The sequence below is a fragment of the Mandrillus leucophaeus genome, unplaced genomic scaffold (genome assembly GCF_000951045.1).
Source record: "Mandrillus leucophaeus isolate KB7577 unplaced genomic scaffold, Mleu.le_1.0 Scaffold93, whole genome shotgun sequence".
Lineage (NCBI taxonomy): Eukaryota > Metazoa > Chordata > Mammalia > Primates > Cercopithecidae > Mandrillus > Mandrillus leucophaeus.
This window is the reverse complement of record NW_012110141.1, coordinates 1,794,156-1,818,290: the sequence shown is the minus strand read 5'-3', so window position 1 is coordinate 1,818,290 and position 24,135 is coordinate 1,794,156. Positions and strand designations below refer to the sequence as shown.

Here is a 24,135-nt window from a genome sequence, read left to right as displayed (position 1 = left end):
CCAAACTATTAAGAGTAATACAGTTCTTACTCTTAGTTTATTAAGAGTAAGAGTAATAGTTTGGCATGCTATTACTGTTTTTTTTTTTTTTTTTTGAGACGGAGTCTTGCTCTTGCCCTGTTGCCCAGGCTGGAGTGGTGCAGCGGCATGATCTTGGCTCACTGCAACCTCTCTCTCCCAGGTTCGAGTGAGTCTCCTGCCTCAGCCTCCAGAGTACCTGGGATTACAGGTACTCGCCACCACACCTTGTTTTTTTTGTTTTTTGTTTTAGTAGAGAAGGGGTTTCACCATGTTGTCAGGTTGGTCTCGAACTCCTGACCTCAAGCGATGCCCCCGCCTCAACCTCCCAAAGTGCTGAGATTGCAGGTGTGAACCACCGCACTTGGCTGACATGCTATTACTCTTATAGCATCTGGACAATCCCTAACAGTCTGAAAGCTCTATAAAGTTTCAGTTAGCCCAAAGGTCCTATCCCTTATTCTAGAACACAGGCTTTATAACACAGGCTTTGGCATGTCTGTAACAGTCTGAACTCCCCCACTGTATTCCGCACACTAGGGATCTTTTAAGTTGTCATTATGTCCTGGCACAAGCATTTATCGTATTTCTGGGAGCATGTAGGGTTCAAGATGAGAGGGCAAGAGAGGGCTGGGTTGTTTGTTATTAAGCTGACAGGAAATGACCAAGGCTCGTGTGCTACTGCTTGCAGTTGGGCAAAAGAGAATAAATTAATTGCTTTATAGAAATTCCTTTCTGCATTCTTTAGGGAAAATTTTTCCATGTGAGCTAAATGAGTCAAAGGGGGTGGTTTTGGGCTCAACAGCTTTGACATTGTCCCTTCAAGGAATGAAACAATTAAAGAAACTGATCTCCTCTGAGAAAAAGACCATTTATAATAACCTATCTACTCTAAATAAAATATTCCCAGTAGACTCATCAAAACAAGACCCTCTGATACCACATCATACTGGGTTTTTCCTTATTGGGATTCCCCCATGTTTTTTCTTTAATGCTTCCCCATGTTTTAGAAACAGATTTACTTACCTGGAACCTTCCACCCTCAATTCCAAATTTATCCTAGTACTATCATTTGGGAGTAAACAACATGTCAGGGGCCTACATGGGTGGAAAGCCCATTCAAGAAAGTGAGGATGATCAAATCGTGGAGTTAATGTGTATAATCACAGGGAGGAGTTTCTTGACGGATGAGAAGGTCAACAGTGCCCAATGCGACTAAAAGGTCACATTAAAACAGGACAGGAAGGAAGTCACTGGCTGTCCAGCAAAAGTCTTCAGTGGCTGTATCAAGAGAAGCTTTTACAGAAGGGTGAGGGTGGTAGCCTGCGAACATTGGATTAGGAGTGAGAGGGACTGAAGGAAGTAGGAGCTCCAGGTCGGGGGAAGGGGAGAGAATGAGCCTGAGGAAGGCCCTCTCATGAAGGGAAGACTCTTTTCTGATGCAAGTGAGTTGAGCAGACTTACAGGAAGCAAAGAGGAGTCTGGAAACAGAGAGGGATTGTTCAGGTAATGTAGGAAACATTTGACAAGGACAGATCTCAAATAAAAACCTGAATGCAATTTCTGTTTCAGGTGTCTCCTTTGCCTGCCCCATCCCACATTCTAGAAAACTATTTGGTGCATTAACAGATTTTGGACTTCACAGGGCTTCACTTTTATTGTGCTTGAGATTTGTTCCTTGGTGAAACACAAAGAGACAAACTACACAAAAAGAGAATCATAGTTGACGAAAAAAATCAATGTTTAGAAGTTGCTCTTAAATCTTTTACCCATTGCTAACATGGGTATTTGGATTACATTTGGAACATGTTCCGGGACTACTTATCCATGAAAGGATTAATGATATTAGAGCCAGGTTCAAAGTCTCAGCAACAGGCTAAAACCTGCTCTTTTTAGTAGCTAGGGGTAAAGCTTAGTATTCTTTCTTCTGAAAGCTTTTGCATGCTAAGCTTTCCATTGCCAAGCCCCTGGGAAGGAAAATACCAGAAGTTTAACTCCTATAGCAACTTTCTCTGAGATGTGCCTAGTGATAACATTTTCCAATAGGGCTATCTTCTGTCTCCTTCCTTCTCTGTGCCTACGAGTAAAGTCTTGTACAAGTTTCTTAACCTTTCTTAGCTTCAGTTTCCAAATTTGTAAAGTGAAGATAATAATACCTCCCTCACAGGATTGTTGTGAAGACTAAATGGGCTAATGATCAGACAGAAAGCACTCATTAAGTGTGACTAGTATTGTTAATTGCAGTAATAGTAGTTCTAGTAGTAGGGTTTTCCAGGTTATAAGGATTAAAGATATGCTCATGTTACCTCAGTTAATGGTGCATTATTTTAAGGGTACACCATAAAGTAAGAAGAATGGGAAACTACTTAACCAGCACATGGGGTGCAGATCTAAGAGCAATTCTGTTTTTCTTTTCTTTTTTCTTTTCTTTTTTGAGATGGAGTCTTGCTCTGTCACCCAGGATGGAGTGCAGTGGTGCGATCTCGGCTCGCTGCAACCCCCACCACCTGGGTTCAAGTGATTCTCCTGCCTCAGCCTCCTGAGTAGCTGGGACTACAGGCACATGCCACCATGCCCAGCTAGTTTTTGTACTTTTAATATAGATGGGGTTTCACCATGTTGGTCAGGTTGGTCTCCACCTCCTGACCTCACGGTCCACCCACCTCAGTCTCCCAAAGTGCTAGGATTACAGGCGTGAGCCCCACGCCCAGCCCCAAGGACAATTCTTATAGCCTGACAGGTTTGGGGCTCAGAGTCTCTCTGTGTGTCTATGTCTCTGTCACTCCACCATATGTTTAGCAGGGTCAACTAATTTGCCCACGATCACACCATTAGTAGATGATTATGCAAGATTTGAACCAGTTATTATTCATTGAAATATGATTACTGTGTAAGTTAGCATGAGAATATTGAAAATAAATGTCTTGTTAGATTCGTTTATTTTTTTAAAAATTCCTACATAGGTTGGGCGCAGTGGCTCACCCTGTAATCTCACTTTGGGAGGCTGAGACGGGCAGATCACCTGAGGTCAGGAGTACAAGACCAGCCTGGCCAACGTGGTGAAACCCTATCTCTACTAAAAATACAAAAAAATTAGCCGGACTTGGTGATGCATGCCTGTAGCCCCAGTTACTTGGTAGGCTGAGGCAGGAGAACTGCTTGAACTCGGGAGGCAGAGGTTGCAGTGAGCTGAGATCGCACCACTGCACTCCAGTCTAGACAACAGAGTGAGACTCCATCTCAAAAAAAAAAAGTCCCATGTATACTTCCTTGCATCAATTTAGGCAGGCTTTATTGTTAACTTTAGTTGGTAGCCAACATGCATTTAAACTACTTGTTATTGTCCTAATCTAAGAAAACCTGAGAAATGGATGAAGTTGGTCCTAGGGTATCCCAAGGCACAGAGTGTTCTATTCTGTCCTTGGGACAGAGGTTTGATTCAAAATGATTTTTCAGAAACTAGCCTTGAACACCTGATTTTATTAATATTCTTTTTACGCTCCATCCCTCCTGGAAAAGGACTGGACCCCAATTCCCACATTGCTCTTTTGGGACCCATTGTCTTCCTCAGCTTCCTATGCATCTACAGGGTGGTCTGGGCGTCACTTCCTCAGTGTCCCTGTATGAAATTAGGTGGATATGGATTAATCTGATGTAGGAATATGACACTGTACTAAGGTTTAGTGTGTATGTTATTCTCTCAAGTAACTGACCTTTCAATCCAACTAAAGACTTCCTATGTGCTTTAAGGTGGTAGGAATTACAAGCATAGCAAGTTATGGCTGGTCAGGGATTTCTTTCCTCTTTAAATGGTGACCTACTGCCCATTGTACCTACTCAAAACAACTTTCTTTAGGAAAAAAGACCACAGTCTACTCTCCTAAGCATAAACTCAGTTCTCATTCCACCTCTAACACTTGTAAGATTTGTTAGGCTTAAGCAGTCCCTTAACTTCTTTGAGTGTTTGTTGCCTTGCCTACTTCATTGGAAGTAAGGCTCTGGAACAGGGAAAGTTTGCCTCCATAAGACTAAAAGTTATGCTAATATAAGAGACTAGCAAAACTGGAGACATGTTCAGCTCTCTTCTTGTGGGGAATACCTTGCCCTTGACCAAAAGCCGTGTCCCAGAAAGAGCCGTGTGTGTGTTGGCTTTGTGCCCAACATGTGGCTCCTCTGCCATGATTGATGGCTTCATTTAAGAAATAGGTTTTAGAATTTTTTCCCTAAAATCTTATTCCTGTTAATTATCATGGATCAACTTCACCATAGCTTGTTTAATGCACAGTCACCTGGTATAAAAGCATTTGAAAACCCCCAGGGATCGTAACCACCCTTATGCATTGAGAAAAGAGAGTGAGGCCAAGATTTTGAGATGTGTTCAAATGCAAGAAGCTTTTAAAATGCAAAATATTCTAAAACTGTTGTTCCCTTGTTGAAGGTAAAAAGTAAAGCATTTATAGGAAAGCACTTTTCCTTATGTGTCTAGTATTTGGGAACTGCATAGGAGAACAGTTTAATAGGAACCCTGATATCAACAGTAAGATACATTATTAATATAATAACCAGACCCAGGGCAGAATTTGCAAACCCATGGTAGGCATACAGGTGGCTGAAGAAGAACTGGGACAGCAAGATCTCACTGAAATGCAATTCCATTCCTCCATTTGTTACAGATTAAGATTTCTGAAAAAGACCATCCTTCTAAACCCTCATGGACTCTGCAGATAATATGAGGCCAGAAAACGAATAATTCCCAACTCTTGCTATCTCATTACTGGCCAGTGGGTCTGGCTTAGCTGAGTGTGTGCCTTCTGAAGCATACCCTGTAATTATTCAGCAGGTATAGTCCAGTTTGTCCTACTTACTTGAGCAAGATTACCTTTCTTTTATTTTCCCTGTGAAAATCCTTCTCTTCCGTCTTTCCTCCTTTCTCTTTCCTCTTTATTAACTTTTCTAATCTAAAGTGCCTTGAAAAACTTGTTTACATAGTAGTAAGAAAGAAAATGTTGACTTACGCTGTCCTGGAAACCTTGACCTTCCTGCATTATGGATAAATCATTGCCCTGCAGGTGGAAGTGGAAAATTGCAGATAGAACCACATTGACTCACATTCTCCTTCTACTTCCATTTGAGTGAGCACCAAGTATGCATCAAGACTTGAGATTGTAAACTTGGTTTAACGATGAGACAGGTTTCTCGGTCAGGTTTTCCATTGGCTCGAAGTTCACAAGGCAGTTGTTGCTTGTCTCAGAGTGTCCTTAGGTGGACTACATCTGAGCCCCTGGGGTTGTTAAAATGCAGATTCTAGCTATGCTCAAACCAATAAGTCAGAATCTCAAGAGGGTGGCGCTCAGCAATCTGCATGGTTGATCAGTTCCCTAGCGGATTCTTATTTTTGTACGCTAAAGTTTGAGGGTCACCACTGGAAGGATTCCAGAACAGGGCCTGCAAAGGAGTTGTTCAGTGTTTGCTCAAGTTAACTTTGTTGTTACAGCATTAGTTTGAATATCAGGAGGTTTTGTATTTAAGTTCTCTAAAAAAAGAGAACAGTCTCAATATATAAAAGGAAAGGTTTTCATATATGTGCCCAATTACAAGTATCTTGAGTAATTTTCTAGGAGTCTAAACAGAATGTCTTTAGATCGTCCTTATAATGATCCTGAGACTCTTTTGACTGTTTTGAGTTTAAGATAGGTAATAAGAAATAAATCGCCAGTTAATGCAGAAGGAAATACGTTTCTGTATATATACTATTCACATTTGCCAAGTCTCTTTTAAAAAGTCCAAATAACAGGCCAACCACTGTGGCTCACGCCTGTAATCCCAGCACTTTTGGAGGCCAAGGCAGGCGGATCACCTGAGGTCAAAAGTTTGAGACCAGCCTGGCCAACATGGTGAAACCCCATCTCTACTAAAAATACAAAAATTAGCCAGGTGTGGTGGCGTGTGCCTGTAGTCCCAGCTACTCAGGAGGCTAAGGCAGAACCCAGGAGGTGGAGGTTGCAGTGAGCCAAGATTGCGCCAATGCACTCCAGCCTGGGGGATAGAGCAAGAGTCAGTCTTAAAAAAAAAAAAAAACAAAGAAACAAAACAACAAACAGTTCAAATAACTTATGTCCTCTAGTCTCTTATTTACCATACATGTCCTCTAGTCTCTTATCATTTCTTCATATGAAGAATAATTTATACTCATTGATGTAAAATTTTGCTATATTTTTATACAACAAACATAGTATTATTTTAATATTGCACATAAAGAAAAATACCTCTTCTCCTCAAAATTAGAAGGGTTGGTATTTTTATTCAGGCTTCTTGATTTAAAATACCCGCTTGATCCATAACTCAGGCCATACAATTTCACCAAAACAAATATCCTAATATTTGTCATCTTGAATATTTAGTGCACAGAATATAGTCTCATTTATTAAGAAGTGATTTAAGAGATTATTACTTCTGCATCTATCACACTAACATGACTAACTCTTCAGTAAGGGAAGAGTAAAGGAACTTATTTTATATCTAGATAGAAATTTTATTAAGGATACAGTATTAGGATTCATATGGGAAATAGTGGATAGGTCACAAGAACGAGGCTCTTTCTGAGCCCTTCAGGAAAGAATATTTGCAGAAGGATAAAGGACATGGTGGCTCCCTGGAGAATGTTGGCAGAAGACTGGGCCTTACTTCTGGAAAAGGCTCAGTACTAGAGCTAAGTGACCATCAATATGCCAATACAGGCAAGAAAATCCTGCAAGAGGCAGATTTGGTTCTTAGGTTGGAACAGGCTCTACTTCAGAACTTGATCCAGTACCCAGTTCTTTTCTGCTTTCGCTTCCTTTTTTGTGACATGAGGGTAGTACTTGTCCCACAAGTGAGCTGTCATGAGGATAAATTTGACTTTATTAATGTGCATGATTCCTGGAACCATAAAGATGTCAAATTTTGAAGCCTCAGAGAGATTTCCTTTGCTCTGTGAATAACTAATTTTGGTTAGCTGGGGTGGGGTCTGTCTGGGTACTTTTCCTTTTGAAGAATTTTTCCCTCATTCCGGCCATCTCCTCCCTTCCTATAAAGGCACCATATATTTTGCTTGCCTCAGGTACCTATAATGATAAAACACCCTGAGCTGAAAGGATCACTGGATAGGGCAGTCTTAATACAAAAGAATGTGGCAGAAGCCCAGGCTTCAGTGCACATCAGAATAGAAGCTTCATGAGGGCAGAGGCTTTCCTCTTTGCAGTATCCCCAGAACTTCGAGCAAGTGCATACTCAATAAATACTTGAAAGAATAAATCAATGTCAGACATCTGGGCTTATGTCTTATCTCTCTACTGTTCTCAACTAAGAGATTCTAGTCATTCTGCAACTTTCCTAAGCCTGCTGTCCTTCTCCTTAATATTCACCCTTCCAGGCACTGACTCCACCTCCCACGTCAGAGCTTTTTCTTAAAGTAAGTAACAGCCAACCGTTAATAGCTTCATAACTTTGGAACAGTGCAGTTTCTTTGGTTTAAGAAGCATTGTTTTCATCCTCCAAACTAAAATAAATTTTGAGAAATGATGGAGACGGTTTGGGACTGGGGAAGGAGGGAATGGAGGAAGTGATTATTTGAGGGCACATTAACTATTTGTAAAAAGTAGAATATCTTAGTTAAATTTGGCTACGTAGGAAGTAGGTATCATTAAATGAATGTCTGTTAGAATCTTGATTTTCAAATTAACTAGATAGGGTTAGTTAGACTGAGGAAGGGTGATTACAGTCCTATGTCACTGAGGGAGAATGGGGAAAGGGCAAGAGAAAGCTGGCAGAGATGGAATTTGTCTGCTAGAAACAGACCAGTGGTTCCCAAACGTAAGCCTGCATCAGAATCATCTGGAGGGCTTGTTTTTTGTTTTTTGTTGTTGTTGTTTGTTTGTTTTTGTTTTTGTTTTTTTGAGATGGAGTCTCGCTCTGTCACCAGGCTGGAATGCAGTGGCCCGATCTCGACTCACTGCAACCTCAGCCTTCCAGGTTCAAGCGATTCTCCTGCCTTCGCCTCCTGAGTAGCTGGGATTACAGGCATGTGCCACCACGCCCAGATAATTTTTGTATTTTTAGTACAGATGGGGTTTCACCATGTTGGCCAGGATGGTCTGGATCCCTTGACCTTGTGATCCGCCCACCTCGGCCTCCTAAAGTTCTGGGATTATAGGCGTGAGCCACCACGCCTGGCCAGGAGGGCTTGTTAAAACACAGATATCTGGGCCCATCCCCAGAGTTTAGGATTCTGTAGGTCTGGGCAGACGCCTGATAGTCTGCATTTCTAGCTTGGCCAGGGGACGTTGATGTTGCTGGTCTCAGGACCACATTTTGAGAATCACTTCTATAGAGGGTGTGCATGAAGATACAACAATTACCTGACGGTCCTCAGCTTAGTTCAGTTGTCCTCCACAGGTTGAAGCTGTGTTCAAGGGCAAACAAAAACTTTCTCTCTCAGCCACCTCCATAAGTTCCATAGTTTAACAAAGCAAACTCACAAAAAATGAGGAAGTTAGAACTGCTCCATTTCCCCTTATAGCAAAGGCATGTGTATTTCACAACTGCAATCAGCTTGAATAGCAGAGGCTGGAAGGCTCTCCATGTCTTTACTGAAGCCACCTCACTAAGTCACACAGACGTGCAGCTAATTCACTGCCTTGGCCAGCACATCTGAAAATAAATAGCACCATTATAGGCCCTTTCATGAATATACAGCATGTGGCCTCTAAATTGGCCAAGGAGCTGGCTATGCTGGGACAAATAACTTAGATAAATCACAAATCAGAGTGGAGAAATGAGGTGTTTTTAATCAACAGCATCCAACAATGTGTGTTGAGTTTAATTGAATCCAGGTAGAGGAGGAAGTGGATGCAAGAGCTCGAAGTATGCTGAGAATAGTTTTATTTCGAAATTCCAGGAGACTTAGAAACAAAATGGTAATGATGAAAGGATCCCTGAAGAAACTGGTTTTTTTTTTTTTCTGAGATGAAGTCTTGCTCTGTTGCCCAGGCTGGAGTGCAGTATCACGATCTCGGCACACTGCAACCTCTGCCTCCTGGGTTCAAGCAATTCTCCTGCCTCAGCCTCCCGCGTAGCTGGGATTACAGACATGCGCCACCACGCCCAGCTAATTTTTGTATTTTTAGTAGAGATGGGATTTCACCATGTTGGCCAGGCTGGTCTTGAACTCCTGTCCTCAGGTGATTCCCCCTGCCTCAGCCTCCCAAAGTGCTGGGATTATGGGCGTGAGGCACCGCACCCAGCCCTGAAGAGACTCTTAAGATACTTTCATAATAGTTTAAAAAGGTATGTGTGTGTTTACAATTTCTGTCATAAATCTATGGCAACCACAGCGCAAACATTTTAGAAAAAGAAAAAAAAAAAAACAACTCGAGGTTGAGTGTGGTGGTTCATGCCTATAATCCCAGCAATTTGGGAGGCTGAGGCAGGAGGATCACCTGCATCCAGGAATTTGAGACCAGCTTGGGCAACATAGCATGATCCCATCTCGATATAAAATTAAGAATTAGGCGTGGTGGTGCATGCCTGTAGTCCTGGCTACCCTCAGGGGACTGAGGTAGGAGGATCTCGTAAGTCCTAGAGTTTGAGGCTGCAGTGAGCTGTGATCTCGCCACTGCACTCAGCCTTGGTGAAAGAGCAAGACCCTGTCTCAAAAAAAAAAAAAAAATTCTGTTTTCCTACCTCTCTAACATAACTGTGAATAGTAGTATTTCCTTCTAGTTTTTAAGTACACTATTTAAAAACATGGAAAGTTTTCAAATAATATATTCAGATTTAAATATGTTTTTAAGCTTATACTCATATAATAAGCATAGTAACTAACAGAATGTTCTCTGGAGTCAGTCTTGGGTTTAAATTCTCCAGACATTTCCAGCCCTGAGTTTTGCATTTGTTAAACAGGGATGATAAACCTGGTTCATAGCATTGCCGTGTGGATTCAATGAAGTGCTTATGAAGTGCTCAGCACAGGGCCCTGTGTCATGTAAGCACTCAGTAAATAGTGGCATCATTTTCTGTTTTCACACACAAAAAATGAGTCAACCTTCTGCAATCCTAATAATCAGGAAGTTCTTCTTGGCAAAATTTCATTCCCCAAATTGTTCAGTGGTCCCATGAGCTGCTTTCAAGATCTTCTCTGACTAGCTTGTTGAGAGCTTTTGTTATCTGTGTTTTCCTCAAAGATTAGACTCATCAAAGAGGGGTGAAAGCCAAAACAAAGGAATGACCACTGGTGTGCAGAGTGAGAGAGATTGGTTTAGTTGTTTAGCCAGGCTATGTGGCTTCGTTCCCAGACCACAGATTATAACCACACCATTGTGGGCACCACATATAACCATTTTGATAAACTAGATATGGGTTGCTGGGGACATGGACGAGAAACCATGGGTGGGGAGGTGTGGACCTCTCAGCCCTGCTCTCTCAAGCCTGGCCAAATTCACATCCGCAACTGGGACTTTGTTTCTGTTCCAGACCGTTTAGCCAACTGCCAACTTGACTTCCACTTGGAGTCCTCATGAGACATTCAAACTTAGTATGCCCAAATGAAATTTTCAGCCCACCAGAAGGTAACCATACTGTCTTGAGTCTTACAGTTACCCCGTAAACAAAGGGATTCACTTTACTAAATAGCAACTTCCTGCCCATAAAGTTAAGAAAAGAGTCCCTCAACGCAAATGTTGGTTTTGCATATCAAATAAATGGATTCTTGGTTCTTCAGGATAGTTAGATAACAATGGGCAGAATAGCCAGTTAATTCAATAATTCCTTAAAATTGTTGAAAGCATTTTGTACACTTTCTTTATATGGCTGCTTAGCATGTTAATTGGTAAAATACTCTGAAGGACTAATACACAAACACTTTCACCCAACAATTCCAGTTCTAGGACTTTATTCCACAGATATATTTACACATGTATGAATTCATATGTACAGTTTTCTAAACTTTTTATGTACTGGCAGAAAACTAGAAACAACAGAAATGTATGAAAGAGAGTAGTTAAGAAATTATTCCCGGTTGCATAGTAGAGTACATATGCAGCTGTAAAAAAAGAATGAGGGAATTATTATGTATTTATCTATTGAGTGAATAAAGCAAAATGAAGATCACCAGCAAACAGATAAACAAATTGTGGTATTCATACAGTGGAATACTCCTCCATAATAAAAAAGAATGAACAATGGGTGAACACTACAACATAGATGACTCTCAAGTACTGTATTCCCATTTGTGTAAATGAAAATGTGGGAAAGAATATATACATGTATTTGCTTATAAACTCTATATGCACAGAAGGAAACACAAGAAATTATTACCTAGATTGTCTGTGGAGAGGGAACTGGGTACCTGGCAAACAAGAGTAGGAGGGAGACGTTGTACAATGTGCTTTTTAATACTTTTTATATTTAAAATTGCAAAATATATTACATCCTCAAAATAAAAATAGAATAGCTTATATAACTGTGTCTAAATATTACATGTAGTTTTCCTCTCTGGCTATTTTCCTTTTGGTTTTTATGTAATTTTAAAAAATCGACTTACTTAGCCCAGGCACATAAATGGAAAGAAAAATAGGCTTAAAATTATGTCATTTGCAAAAACAAACAAATATTTAGATGTTGTAGAGCTAGCATGTTTTTGTTGGCTTCTAGTTTAGTTCTACGTGGCATCAGACTAGCGACTCTGTATCATTTCTGGACCTTTGCAATTTGTTGAGACTTGTTTTATGGTTGGGGATATGGTCAATATGTAAATGTTTAATGTGTGCAAGAAGAATGTGTACTCTAAAGTTAGGCATGGTGTTTTCTGTATATGTCAATTAGCACAAGTCTGTTTATCATCTTCAAGTTCTGTGTATCTCTGGTTTTTTTTTATCTGCATGATAGAACAGAAGTATGTTTGAAACTTTTACTATAGTTGTAGATGTAATATTTTTCCTCTTACTTTTGCAGTTCTTGCTTTATATATTTTGAGCCTATATTACTTGGTACATACATATTTGGAATTGTTGTGTCTTCCCGGTGGATTGCCCTTTGATTATTTAGGAAACGTCTCTCTCTTCAGTAATGGTTCTTAAAGTCCATTTTGTCTGATAGTACTATAGCGACCTCAGCTTTCTTTTGGCTAGGTTTCATAACTTTTTAAATTCTTTCACTTTCAGTCTTTTTATGTCCTTATATTTAAAGTGTGTCTGAAGAAAGGAAGGAAGGAAGAAAGGAAGAAAGGAAGGAAGGAAGGAAGGAAGGAAGGAAGAAAGGAAGAAAGGAAGGAAGGAAGGAAGGAAGGAAGGAAGGAAGGAAGGAAGAAAGGAAGAAAGGAAGGAAGGAAGGAAGGAAGGAAGGAAGGGAGAGAGAGAGAAAGAAGGAAGGAAAGAAAGAAAGAAAGAAAGAAGGAAAGAAAGAAAGAGAGAGAAACAAAGAGGGAAAGAAAGAAAGGACACCACAATCTACCTATGTTACAAACATGTATATGTAACCCTAAACCTAAAATAAAAGTTAAATATAAATAAAGTGTGTCTCTTCATGAAAACTTGCTTAGCATCATTAGTCATTAGGGAAATGAAATTAAAAACACAATGAGATACCACCACATACAACATATCTAGTATAATGGCTAAAATTAAAAACACTAACACCACCAAGTATTGTTGAACAAATGGAAAAACTGGAACACTGATGATGGGAGTATACAACCACATTGTAAAACACTTTAACTGGTCATTTACCCAAGAGGAATGAAAGAACGTATCCATATAAAGATTTGAACACAAATGTTTATAGAAACTTTATTTATAATAGCTAAAAACTGAAAACAACTCAAATGTCCATAGACAGGTGAATGGATTAAAAAAAACAAAACTGTGTTATATCTATACAATGGAATACTCCTCTATAATGAAAGGGAGTAAACTACTAATACACAGTGCAATATAAATGGATTGCAAAATAATTCTGTTGAATGGAAGAAGCCAGACCAAAAAAAGAGATATATTGTATGATTCCATTTATATAAAACTCTAGAAAATGCAAATGATCTACAGTTACAGAAAGTAAATTAGTGGTTGCCAGGAGAAAGAGGGTAAGAATTAAGAAGGGGCATGAAGAAACTTATTTTTTGTAGTAATGGTTTCATGGGTCTATACATATGTCAAAGCTTATCAAATTGTATACTTTAAATATGCGCAGCTTATTGCCAGCTAATTATACTCAATCTGTTTTTAAAAGTAAAATGTGCTTCTTATAAGTAACAATTTTTTAAAATGTAGTCGGATGGCCTTTGTCTTTTAATTAGAGAATTTAATCTGTTTACATTTAATAACTGATATGGGCTGGGCACGGTGGCTCACGCCTGTAATCCCAGCACTTTGGGAGGCTGAGGTGGGCGGATCACCTGAGGTCAGGAGTTCAAGACCAGCCAACATGGTGAAACCCCGTCTCTACTAAAAATACAAAAATGAGCCGGGCATGGTGGCAGGTGCCTGTAGTCTCAGCTACTCAAGAGGCTGAGGCAGGAGAATTGCTTAAACCCGGGAGGCAGAGGTTGCAGTGAGCCAGGATTACACCACTGCACTCCAGCCTGGGCAACAGGCTGAGACTCCGTTTCAAAAAAACAACAACAACAACAAACCAACAAACAAAACACTGATATATTTGGGTATAAATGTTCAATCCTATGTGGGTTTTTTTTTTTCTGTTTTGCCCACTTACTTCTTGTTGCTATAGACATTACAACAATACATATTTGACTTATTAGAATCCTAGTATTAATTAGTACTTTTACCATTTCCCAGATGATATAATAAGGGCTATAAAACACATGAAATCCGTTTACCCCTCATACCTTTTGTGTATCATTGATGTTTTAATTGTATGTATATTTTAAACATCACATTATTATCATTACTATATTTATATTGTACAGTCACTATCATTTAGATTTACTTACGTTTACCCTTTTGGTGTATTTCAATGCTTTCAGCACTTCTGTGTTTCCATTTGGGATTGCTTTTCTTCTGCCTCAAAAACTCTCTTTACTATTCATTTTAGTATGCCTCTGCTGGTAATAAATTCTCTCCATTTTTGTTTATCTGGTAAAATCTTTTTTCCTTCATTACTTATGAAGGATATTTTCACTACGTAGAAAATTCTAGATTGCTAGTTATTTTATTTCAGCACTTTGAAGATGTCGTTGCATTGGTTTGTGGATTTTGCTTTTACAATAGAGAAGTTAATTGTTGGTTGCATTATTACACTTTGAAGATAATGTGTCTTTTCCCTGGATGTTTTAAAGATTTTTCTCTTTGATTTCCAGCAGTTTTACTATGATGTGTCTAGGTTTGGTTTCCTCTGTATTGATTCTGATGGGCATTTATAGAGCTTTATGAAGCTGTGTCTGGTATTTTTGTCAGCCAATATTTCTTTAAATATTACTTCTGCTCCAGTTTCATCTCTCCTCCTCCTTTGGGATCCAGCTTACATAGGTTGCATCTGTTACTTTATGACTCAACACACTTTTCTGGAAAGACTCTCTTTTCTTAAAACACAAGACACTCAAGGATTACAGGTGTTCTTTTAGGTGATTATGCTGCTTCATCAGTAAATGGTGATTATATTAAGAAGGAAACTTACATGATGATATATAAAGGCTGGGGAGAGGTGATGTCTCTGAAGACACTGAGAAATCCTTCTCTAGTCTTGCTGCTGGAACGCTCAAACACTTAAGTCATCTAATAAATATTCCACTGTCTTCAGAGGAATTTTCTAAGTGAAAGGGATTTAGGACTCCCCTGTGAGGAAGAAACATAAGTTCCATGCCTTCCTAATAAGAGGCAAACTTTTCTTTGTAGTCATGTTTCCACCTGTTGAATCTGTTTTATGGAAGTTGTACAGTTATGGCTTGTCTGTTTATGAGAGGAGAGAGAAAATATGAGAAACAATAAAATCTGTAATAATCCATTGTGAGGCCACAGGCTGAAGAATTTACAAGGAATTTATTCCAGACTTTTTGGCTGAAAATATGTATGCATATATGTATACCAGTGTATGGAGATACAGTTATGGATAGAGATATATAGATATATGTGTAGATATATAAATATATAAAGTTTGCTACAGAAATTCATTTTGTAGACTTTTAAAAGTGCACTTTACTAAAAGTATCCAAGAATGCATCTCAGAAAAAGCCTTAGATTTCTTTTATGTGGTCAACTCTAGGAACTACTCACTCTTGAGCTAGATGTGTGTTTTCAGACCTTACCCATGCCATGCACAATGATCTAACCCTTTGATAGCTACATCATTCAAAGTCAGTTTTTCTACATGCAACAAATTTTTAAACCTTGATTTTTGTTTATTTATTTATTTTTTATTTTTTGAGATGAAGTCTCGCTCTTGTCCCCCAAGCTGGAGTGCAATGGCATGATCTCAGCTCACTGGAAACTCCGCCTCCCGGGTTCAAGCAATTCTCCTGCCTTAGCCTCCTGAGTAGCTGGGATTACAGGTGTGTGCCACCACACCGGGCTAATTTTTGTATTTTTAGTAGAGACAGGGTTTCATCATGTTGGCCAGGCTGGTCTCGAACTCCTGACCTCAGGTGATCCACCCGCCTTGGCCTCCCAAAGTGCTGGAATTACAGGCTTGAGCCACTGTGCCTGGCCTAAACCTTGATTTTTAAAAAATACTACCCTGCCCTAACCTTGTAACTTAGTAAGTTTGGGGAGAGGGGTGTATAACAACCTTTCACTGCTTATTTGATGTAAATCATTTCTAGTCCTGAAACAATGGCTATTTTTCAAGGTTTAATTATACTGTATGTTGTGGTTGCATCTACATGTACACCCACAAATGTCTGTAATTAATATTTATTACTAACCTTGTACTTTACACTGTATTTGTGGAGTGTTTTACAATTGCTTGTTACCAAGAGTAAATTATATATTTGCTTTTCTTTACCCCACCCCTTTCACTATTGTTTAAAACATGTCAGATTCAGGAAAACCTCAAGAGACCCAAACCTCTTTCAATACTTATAGACGAAGTTTTTTTCCTTAATCAGTTTTAAAATCCATCCAGCCATTTTGGCTGCCGACCATACCAGCAGATAATGAAAGAATTTTCCTTGAGGGTCGAAAGCCAGGGAGAAGCCTTCCAGGGCTGTTTGGTTTCCTAGCACAGCTGCTAGAGTAGCTCATGGTGCTGACTGATCTGCTTGGTGTGCATCTTTTCCTGTTAGAGCTGGAAAGATGCTCAGTACTATAAAGCCCAGCCCCTTTGGTTTATGTATAATGAAACTAAGACCCACCTTAGTCAACTAATGTGCTTTAACTCAAGCAAGTGGCAAATGGCAAAACTCGGGACTCTGTCACTGAGTTTTCATTCTTTTTCTTTATTCTGCTAGATACATATTTTATAAAGAAATGAGGCAGCATGATGTTTAAAATATTTAAAGTGAGAATGAGAAAAACTGATGTCTACATATCATGAAATTGTTTAAAAGTTTAAAGTGCATTGTCTTCTCCATCAGACCTCCTTTTACTAATTTTTTTCTCAAAATCTGGCTCAGAAATCTTGTTTTAAAAGCTCTCTAAACATTCCTAGGCAGAATTAGTAACTCTTTCCTCTTTGCTCACAAGGAGCTATGCATATTCCTGTAATAGAATATTTACCATATTGTAAGTATTCAATTATTCATCTGCCCTCCTCCCATCTACCCACTGGATCAGGCTTCCCAGGAGCAGCAACAGAGAGCCCAACAATTTGTGTGTTCTCAATGTGGAATGAATGAATGAAGGAAGGAATGAACCAACCATTCCTTCACAGTCTTGCACTATCAGTGAATCTTATGCTTTATTGGACATAAAAATCACCTGGAATTGCTGACTTAAAATACAGTTTTCCAGACCATAGCACAAGAGATGCTAATACAGGACTGGGGTGGGTCCAGGAATTTGAATTTTTATCTAAGTAGCTGATGACTTAATGCAAATGGTCCAGCAGCCACACTTTGAAAGCTCTACTCTAGGATTAGTTGTGGTTTGTAGTCCCAATTGTATATCATAATTATTGATGATCTGAAAAAAAACATAGAGCTTCTCTACCCACTCCCTACCACCAATCCATCACCACCATTCTGACTCCTTAATCACAATGGGTATTGACATTTTAAATAAATCGCAAGGCTTCCTTCCAGTAAAATGTATGAAAATAAAGAAGATAATACTTCTAAACTATTTTGAGTTCCTTAGAAGAAGGGTGTCTTAACTCATTAAGGAAATATTATCATGATATAAATCTAGCATCATGAAACTTATCTTGGACATGTCAAATTTGGTCTGAGAATCAAATGTAGAGGAAAATAAAACCTACACACAGTACCTGCATAGAAATGGAACCTGTGCAAACACCTGCTTTGGCTGTGTTCCTTTTTGTGGAGACAGATGTCCCCCTTCACTAGGACCAGGGTAGAGATGAGAAGATTGATTTGGACATTGGGATGCTATATGTTCTTTTGGGACTGAAGTTCCATATTAGGAAACTTAATAGCCGACATTTACATAACTTTTAAACCCCCCAAGTAGTACGCTCTGTCTGCACACGCTTTTATATATATGCAATTTGTTTGTTTTTGTTTTGAGACAGGGTCTCACTTTGTCACCCAAGCTGGAGTGCAGCAGGCATGAACACAGTTCACTGTAGCCTCAACCTCCCAGGCTCAAGCAATCCTCCCACCTCAGCCCCCTGAGTTGCTGGGACCACAGGCACACACCACCATACGTGGCTAATTTTTGTAATTTTTGTAGAGACTGGGTTTCACCATGTTGCCCAGGCTGGTCTCGAACTCCTGAGCTCAAGTGATCCACCTGCTTTGGCCTCCCAAAGTATTGGGATTACAGGCATGAGCCACTGTGCCCAACCATATGGATTTTTTTTTTTTTAATTATGAACTTACATAACTTCACAGGAGACAGACCTGAATGAAGTAGTTATTAAACTACTTTGTGACTATGGAAATGATTTCTGATCCTTGTAGTAGATTTCCACATATATTGTTATATTGTTGTGTGTTTGTATTTAGTTGCTCATACTATTTTTTACTGTAGCTTACTTTGTATGCAGGTTTCCATGGGTCAACCTAATTTATATTTTTGTCATTTTAAATGGAAAAATGATATCCCATATATTTTATACTGTTATTTGTTCAGTGTTCTTTCCAATGCGGGATGCTTTGGTTATTTCCAATTATTTGCTATCATACTATCATATACAGAGTATTATGTTCATTTCCGCTCAAAATTATATTTTTGTTTGTATGAACTCCATGTGTATATTTCCCAAAGTGGGATAGTTAAAGAGTTAACAGCAGTTTTATAGTTCTGGTTGCATATTACATTATTACTTTCCAGAGACACAGAGCCAATATACAACCCCACCAGGGGTGTGCGGCATGCTGGTTTTCCCACAGCTTGACCAACATGGAATTTCATCATTCCAGCCTATTTCTGCTAGCTTAATATGTGTGTAGGGCCTCACTGGAGATATTTTATTTTGAAGTTCTTCAAATGATAGGAAGCAATTCTTTTCCACGTGGAATGATTCACTATTTTCAGTTTAATGACAAACCATTCATATTTGACAGTTTTGAAGTGACAGGTTTAATTGCCTTCTCTATAGGGTTCTGTAGGGAGAGAAAATAGGAATGCTATTAGGTATTGGGTTAGGCTCAAAGTGTCAAGGAAGAAGATTAGTTGTGTAGCTCTGAATTAGGAAACTGGTATATGGAGGACTGGAACAGAAATACCAGTTGACTCTGTTTAAGAAAGGCTAGAGGGCAGGAACATTCTGATTTCATGATGACAAAAATACCAGAGTTTTGACACAGGACAACAGGTCTTGCTTCAAAATGAAAGCAAGACCCTGTCCTTCCTGCCTCTTTGATCCTCTCACAATGCCACTTTCTTTCCTGAACATTTTCAGATATTCTTATTTCACATCAACCACTCTGGTCTATAATAGGACCAGTTTTAGAATGACCGGGAAACTAAGACATATTATTTGAGAGCTCTTGGGGGAAGACCTGGAGGCAGCAGTCCCAGGAGAAGTCAGTCTTATCTGTAAAAAGGTCAGCTTGATCACAGAAAAGGGCTTTGGCTTGGTTGTGTTGGCCCTCTATGGCTTATGATCCTCTTTTCAAGTAAGCAAATAAATGATTGCAGTGTTGGTTTGAGTCCTATGGTGCCAAACACAAGATACATTGTTGCTCATGCAATATAGACTTTTTGTTTTGGACAGTGGTCTAATCTGTTGATTTTCTAAAAATCAGTGACTGTCCAACTTATAATTAAAATCAGTCTATCAAACACTTGGAGACAAAATCTGAGGTTATTCTTTCATTCCGAGTTGTCACACTAATTTTTTGCCTTCACTTTTGTCTATGTAGAATATTTACATGTACACCTATCTCATTCTATTTAGATATAACTCATATACTACAAAATTCACCCATGTGTACAGTTCAGTGATTTTTAATATATTCACAGTCATCACTACAATCAATTTCAGAACATTTTCATTACTTCAAACAGAAACCCCAAACTCATTAGCAGCCACTCTCCATTTCTCTACAATATCCCCAACCCTAGGTGACCACAAACCTACTTTCTGTCTCTATAGATTTTGCAATTCTGGGCAGTTCATATAAGGAATCATAGAACACGTGATCTTTTGGTTTAGCTTATTTCACTTAGGATAATGTTTCCAAGGTTCATTTATGTTGTGGGGTATATGTACTCTCTTCCTTTTTATTGCTGAGTAATTTTCCATTGTGTGGATATACAACTTTCTGTTAAGTCATTCATCTGTTGATGGACATTTGGATTTTTTCCATTTTTTGGCCTTTATGAATAATGCTGCTATGAACATTCATGTGTTAGTTTTTGTGGGGAAGTGTGGTTGTCCTTTTTATTTATTTATTTTTTCAACAGAGTCTTGCTCTGTCACCCAGGCGGAAGTGCAGTGGTGCAATCTCGGCTCACTGTGACCTCCACCTCTCGGGTTCAAGCGATTCTCATGCCTCAGCCTCCAAAGTAGCTGGGATTACAGGCACGCACCACTACACATGGCTAATTTTTTTGTATTTTTAGTAGAGACAGGATTTCGCCATGTTGGCCAGGCTGGTCATGAACTCCTGACCTCCAGTGATCTGCCCACCTCAGCCCCGCAAAGTGCTGGGATTACAGGTGTGAGCCACCACACACTGCCAGAAGTATGTTTTCATTTCTCCTGGGTATATACCTATGAGTGGAATTGCTGGGTTACATGGGAGCTCTGTTCAAATTTTTCAGAAACTGCCAGATGGCTTTCCAAAATGGCTGCACCATTTTATATCCCAACCAACAGCATATGTGCGCTCCAGTTTCTCCACATCCTTGCAAACACTTGTTATTGCCCCTCTTTCTTGTTATAGCCAGCCTAGTGGTTGTGAAATGACATCTCATTGTGGTTTAATCAGAATTTCCCTCATGGCTAGTAGAATACTTACTTCCTATCCTAGTATTTCCTTATACTTTAAAAAAATTAAAGAAAGAAAATGCTGTAGAAAATTAAGGAGCACAATTTATGCTTGCCGCTACAGCTTCCTCTGGGGTTTCACACTTCCTTGACTCATCACATAAGGGGCCACCACTAGGATGAATGTGCTCCAGCCTTATTCTTCCAATCTTCTCTCCATTTGTCATTCAGAATCCTGGGAAAGAGAGATGCTTGTCCTGCCGTGAGTTATGTGCCCACTCTTTTGATTTGTGTTTCTGCCTTGACAGTGCACAGCATGAGCGTGGGCATCTTGAAAGGAAATTGGGGTGCCCTTGAAGGAGAATAGATGCCAAAGTTGAGACAAGAGCCTAGTTTCCTGCCTCTCTAGGTGTAACTCATTGCCAAGGTCAGGAGCAAAGCAAACCATGTAGGAAACCTCATCATGGGGGGCAGTTAATAAGTATACCCTAGCACACATTTGCACAGAGAAAACCTAATAAGCTTCATTTGTAATATTTAAGTATTACATTTAAAGTAACAATGTTTAAAAATTTATATATACCCTCGTTGGATACGAAGCATGTTTAAAATATATGATCTCATTTGATCCTTTATAATCTCTGTTAGTTTCTAATTATATTCAGTAGCGGTATTGGTATTGTATGTTTTGGCCTCATTGTGGTTTAAATACACTTTTGTGAACTAGCCTGAGAATCCAACCACCAACACAATGATGTAATAAGAAAACGTGCTCTGAGTTCCAAACAAATGGCTAACAGATGAGTGCTCAGAAGTCAACTTGTTCGTAAGCTGGGGTATCACTGGCCAGCAGTCACATGCCAGCAGGTGTAAGTAGACAGTGAGGAACAACTTCCTCTCATTTGTGTGGCTCCCTAAAGTGTTGGCTGAGCATTGTCCACATGGGTGATGCAAAGGATCACTCCACCAGGAGCAGTTTGGAAAAAATATAATCATTGGGAATTCCTGTAGCATTGAAGGTGCCTACAGGGAGGCAGAAGTATTCATATAACAGTTCTCTGGTATTCTCTGTTGTAGCAGCCAGTCAGCCAAATGGGTTCAGCTGCTTGAAATGAGAATGGCTGGATCAAAATGGCAGCTCAGGATTTAGAGGATTCTAGTCAGAGACCAGACATCCTCACATAGAGAAAACTCTGAATGGCTGGGGGAGAAGGAGTCAAATGCCCTGGATCTTTTTCTTGGGCCTCAAAGTCCTCCTTCTGCCATCATCCTTCCAGTATTGGGCAGGACCCTGACTGCAGGCATCATGGCCTCTGTGAACTTCTCAAGGGTATGTATTATCAGACAAAAACTACAATGTCCACTCACAGGCCACTGAGGGTATCTTAGTCAGTTCTGCTCATCACCCAGCCAAGGCCTACGTTTTATAACATAGTATCAAAGATTGCATCTAAAATTGCGATGATTTCTTAAAATAATCATTTCATTTAGATTTTTCTTTTTTAATCCAAGGTATTCTTCAGCGGAAATAAGGAAACAGTTTACTCTCCCACCAAACCTTGGCCAGTACCATCGACAGAGCATAAGTACCTCTGGCTTCCCCTCTCTTCAACTAGTAAGTATGACATCGACAGAGCATAAGTACCTCTGGCTTCCCCTCTCTTCAACTAGTAAGTATGAGTTCCAGGTTTGCTTAGCGGTTGGTCAAGTGCGAAAGTGCTCAGGGTATGTGTTTGCCTCCTGCTCCTTAGATCTTCCTACCATCACCTCACATTCTCCAGTCACCACATCCTAACTCTGTGACTGCGTCTGGACAGCAAACAATATCCCTCTCTCCCTCTGCCAACCAGTACTTAGGGTGCATAATAGAACCTCTGGGAGCTGTGGTTTTGATGTCTCCAGACTAGGTGGGCTTCCAGGCTACTCAGTCTCATCCAAATTATGGTTCATATTTGGGGGAGAAGGGCTAGCTTGAAAACTTACCACGATTTGTAGTATGCATTTTTTTGGAAAAGCCTATTCCGAAATCTGAAATGCCAAGTTACAGACCTCCTTTTTGTAAAATCATTTTCTTGCCAGTATAATTTACATATAATAAAATTCACACATTTTAGGTGTGCAATTTGGTGAATTTGGGCAATTTAGAGTCACTTAACCTTTACTCAGTCAAGATATAGAACACTTCCTTTATCCTAAAGAGTTCCCCAGTGCCCTTTTACAATCTCCTCTCCCAATCGTCCCCCCAGGCCACACCCTCCAACTCACGAAATCTCTGATTCACTTCTGTCACTATAATTTTGCTCTATCTGGAGCTTCATATCCTGTTACAGTATGTACAAACCTTCTTTTTTTGAGACAGGGTGTCACTCTGTCACCCAGCGTGGAGTGCAGTGGGTGATCTCGGCTCACTGCAACCTCAACCTCCCAGGATCAAATGATTCTCCTCCCACCTCATCCTCTCAAGTAGCCAGGACTACAGGCACATACCACCACACCTGGCTAATTTTTGTACTTTTTGTAGAGACAGAGGTCTCGCTATGTTTCCCAGGCTGGTCTTGAACGCCTGGGCTCAAACGATCCTCCTGCCTCAGCCTCCCAAAATGCTGAGATTACAGTGAGCCACTGCGCCTGGCCCTAAACCTTCATTTTTAAAACACACTTCCTCTTAAGTTGAAGATTGCCTACATTTTTATATCAATGCCAATTGTTGAGTGTGCCTATATATGTTATATTATTTGAGCACTAAATGCCAGATGTGTGCCAAGTGAGATAAATCTGACAAATGAGATGGTTTGTAAAACCAGAAGTGAATATTCACTTCCTTTGTGAGAGAGCTCCAGCCCTCCTGTACTCACTTCCTCACACAGCACAGCAGCACTCTCTTGCTGGTTCTGGTGGTTATCTTGAAGAGGTTAGGTTATTTTTTGTTTCTACTTATTACTTCAAAACCACTTCTGCTCTTAGAAATTTTGTAACCTTCCACTCAGTTTCCGGTAACCGCCATTTTGTCTCCTGTAACAATTTACACGCCGTGTAACTGTGAATCTTTTAAAGGTATGTTTTACTGAAGTGATTTCTGGTTATTTCAGAAGGATAATTTGTGTGTTGTGTCATTAATGAAATAGTAGTACTAAAAAACCTATAGCATCTTTTACTGCAAGAGGTAACTTTCCATGCCATTTTTTTCAGAAAATCTACTTATGACTTAAGTGGCTTGCTAGACTGCCCTTTTTATTTGTACTTTTCCTGTGTGTTTCAGGATTGCAGAGTATAATAAAAGCATATCAAGTGCATAATGTGTCCATTTTTAGGTATATTAGATTAGCTTTACACCAAGATAAATTAGATATGCTTCTGGGTTTAATTTGTGCTAATATATATTTAATTGAAAATCAAATAATTTTTTTTAAAAGATTGACTGAAGTTGTATTCCAAAATATGCAAAATTCAGTTTAAAATAGATTGGATACACTTTTAAATTTTAAACAAGGTAGAGGGTTTTAGTGCTTTGCTTTTAAAAAATAAATGAAGACTGCAGCTTTCTGCAGTAGCTGTCTTGGGAAATAGTGTGGACAT

At 39.5% G+C, this 24,135-nt stretch overlaps 1 protein-coding gene across 1 annotated transcript in view; it reads left to right on the top strand.

The window, feature by feature from the left end:
* The window catches only part of DOCK8 (dedicator of cytokinesis 8), a 291,909-nt gene that overhangs the window by 51,937 nt on the left and 215,837 nt on the right, over nucleotides 1-24,135 (top strand). The window contains exon 2 of the mRNA XM_011970193.1: nucleotides 22,072-22,174. Within this exon, the coding sequence (XP_011825583.1) occupies nucleotides 22,072-22,174 (103 nt within the window). The remainder of the gene's footprint in view (nucleotides 1-22,071; nucleotides 22,175-24,135) is intronic.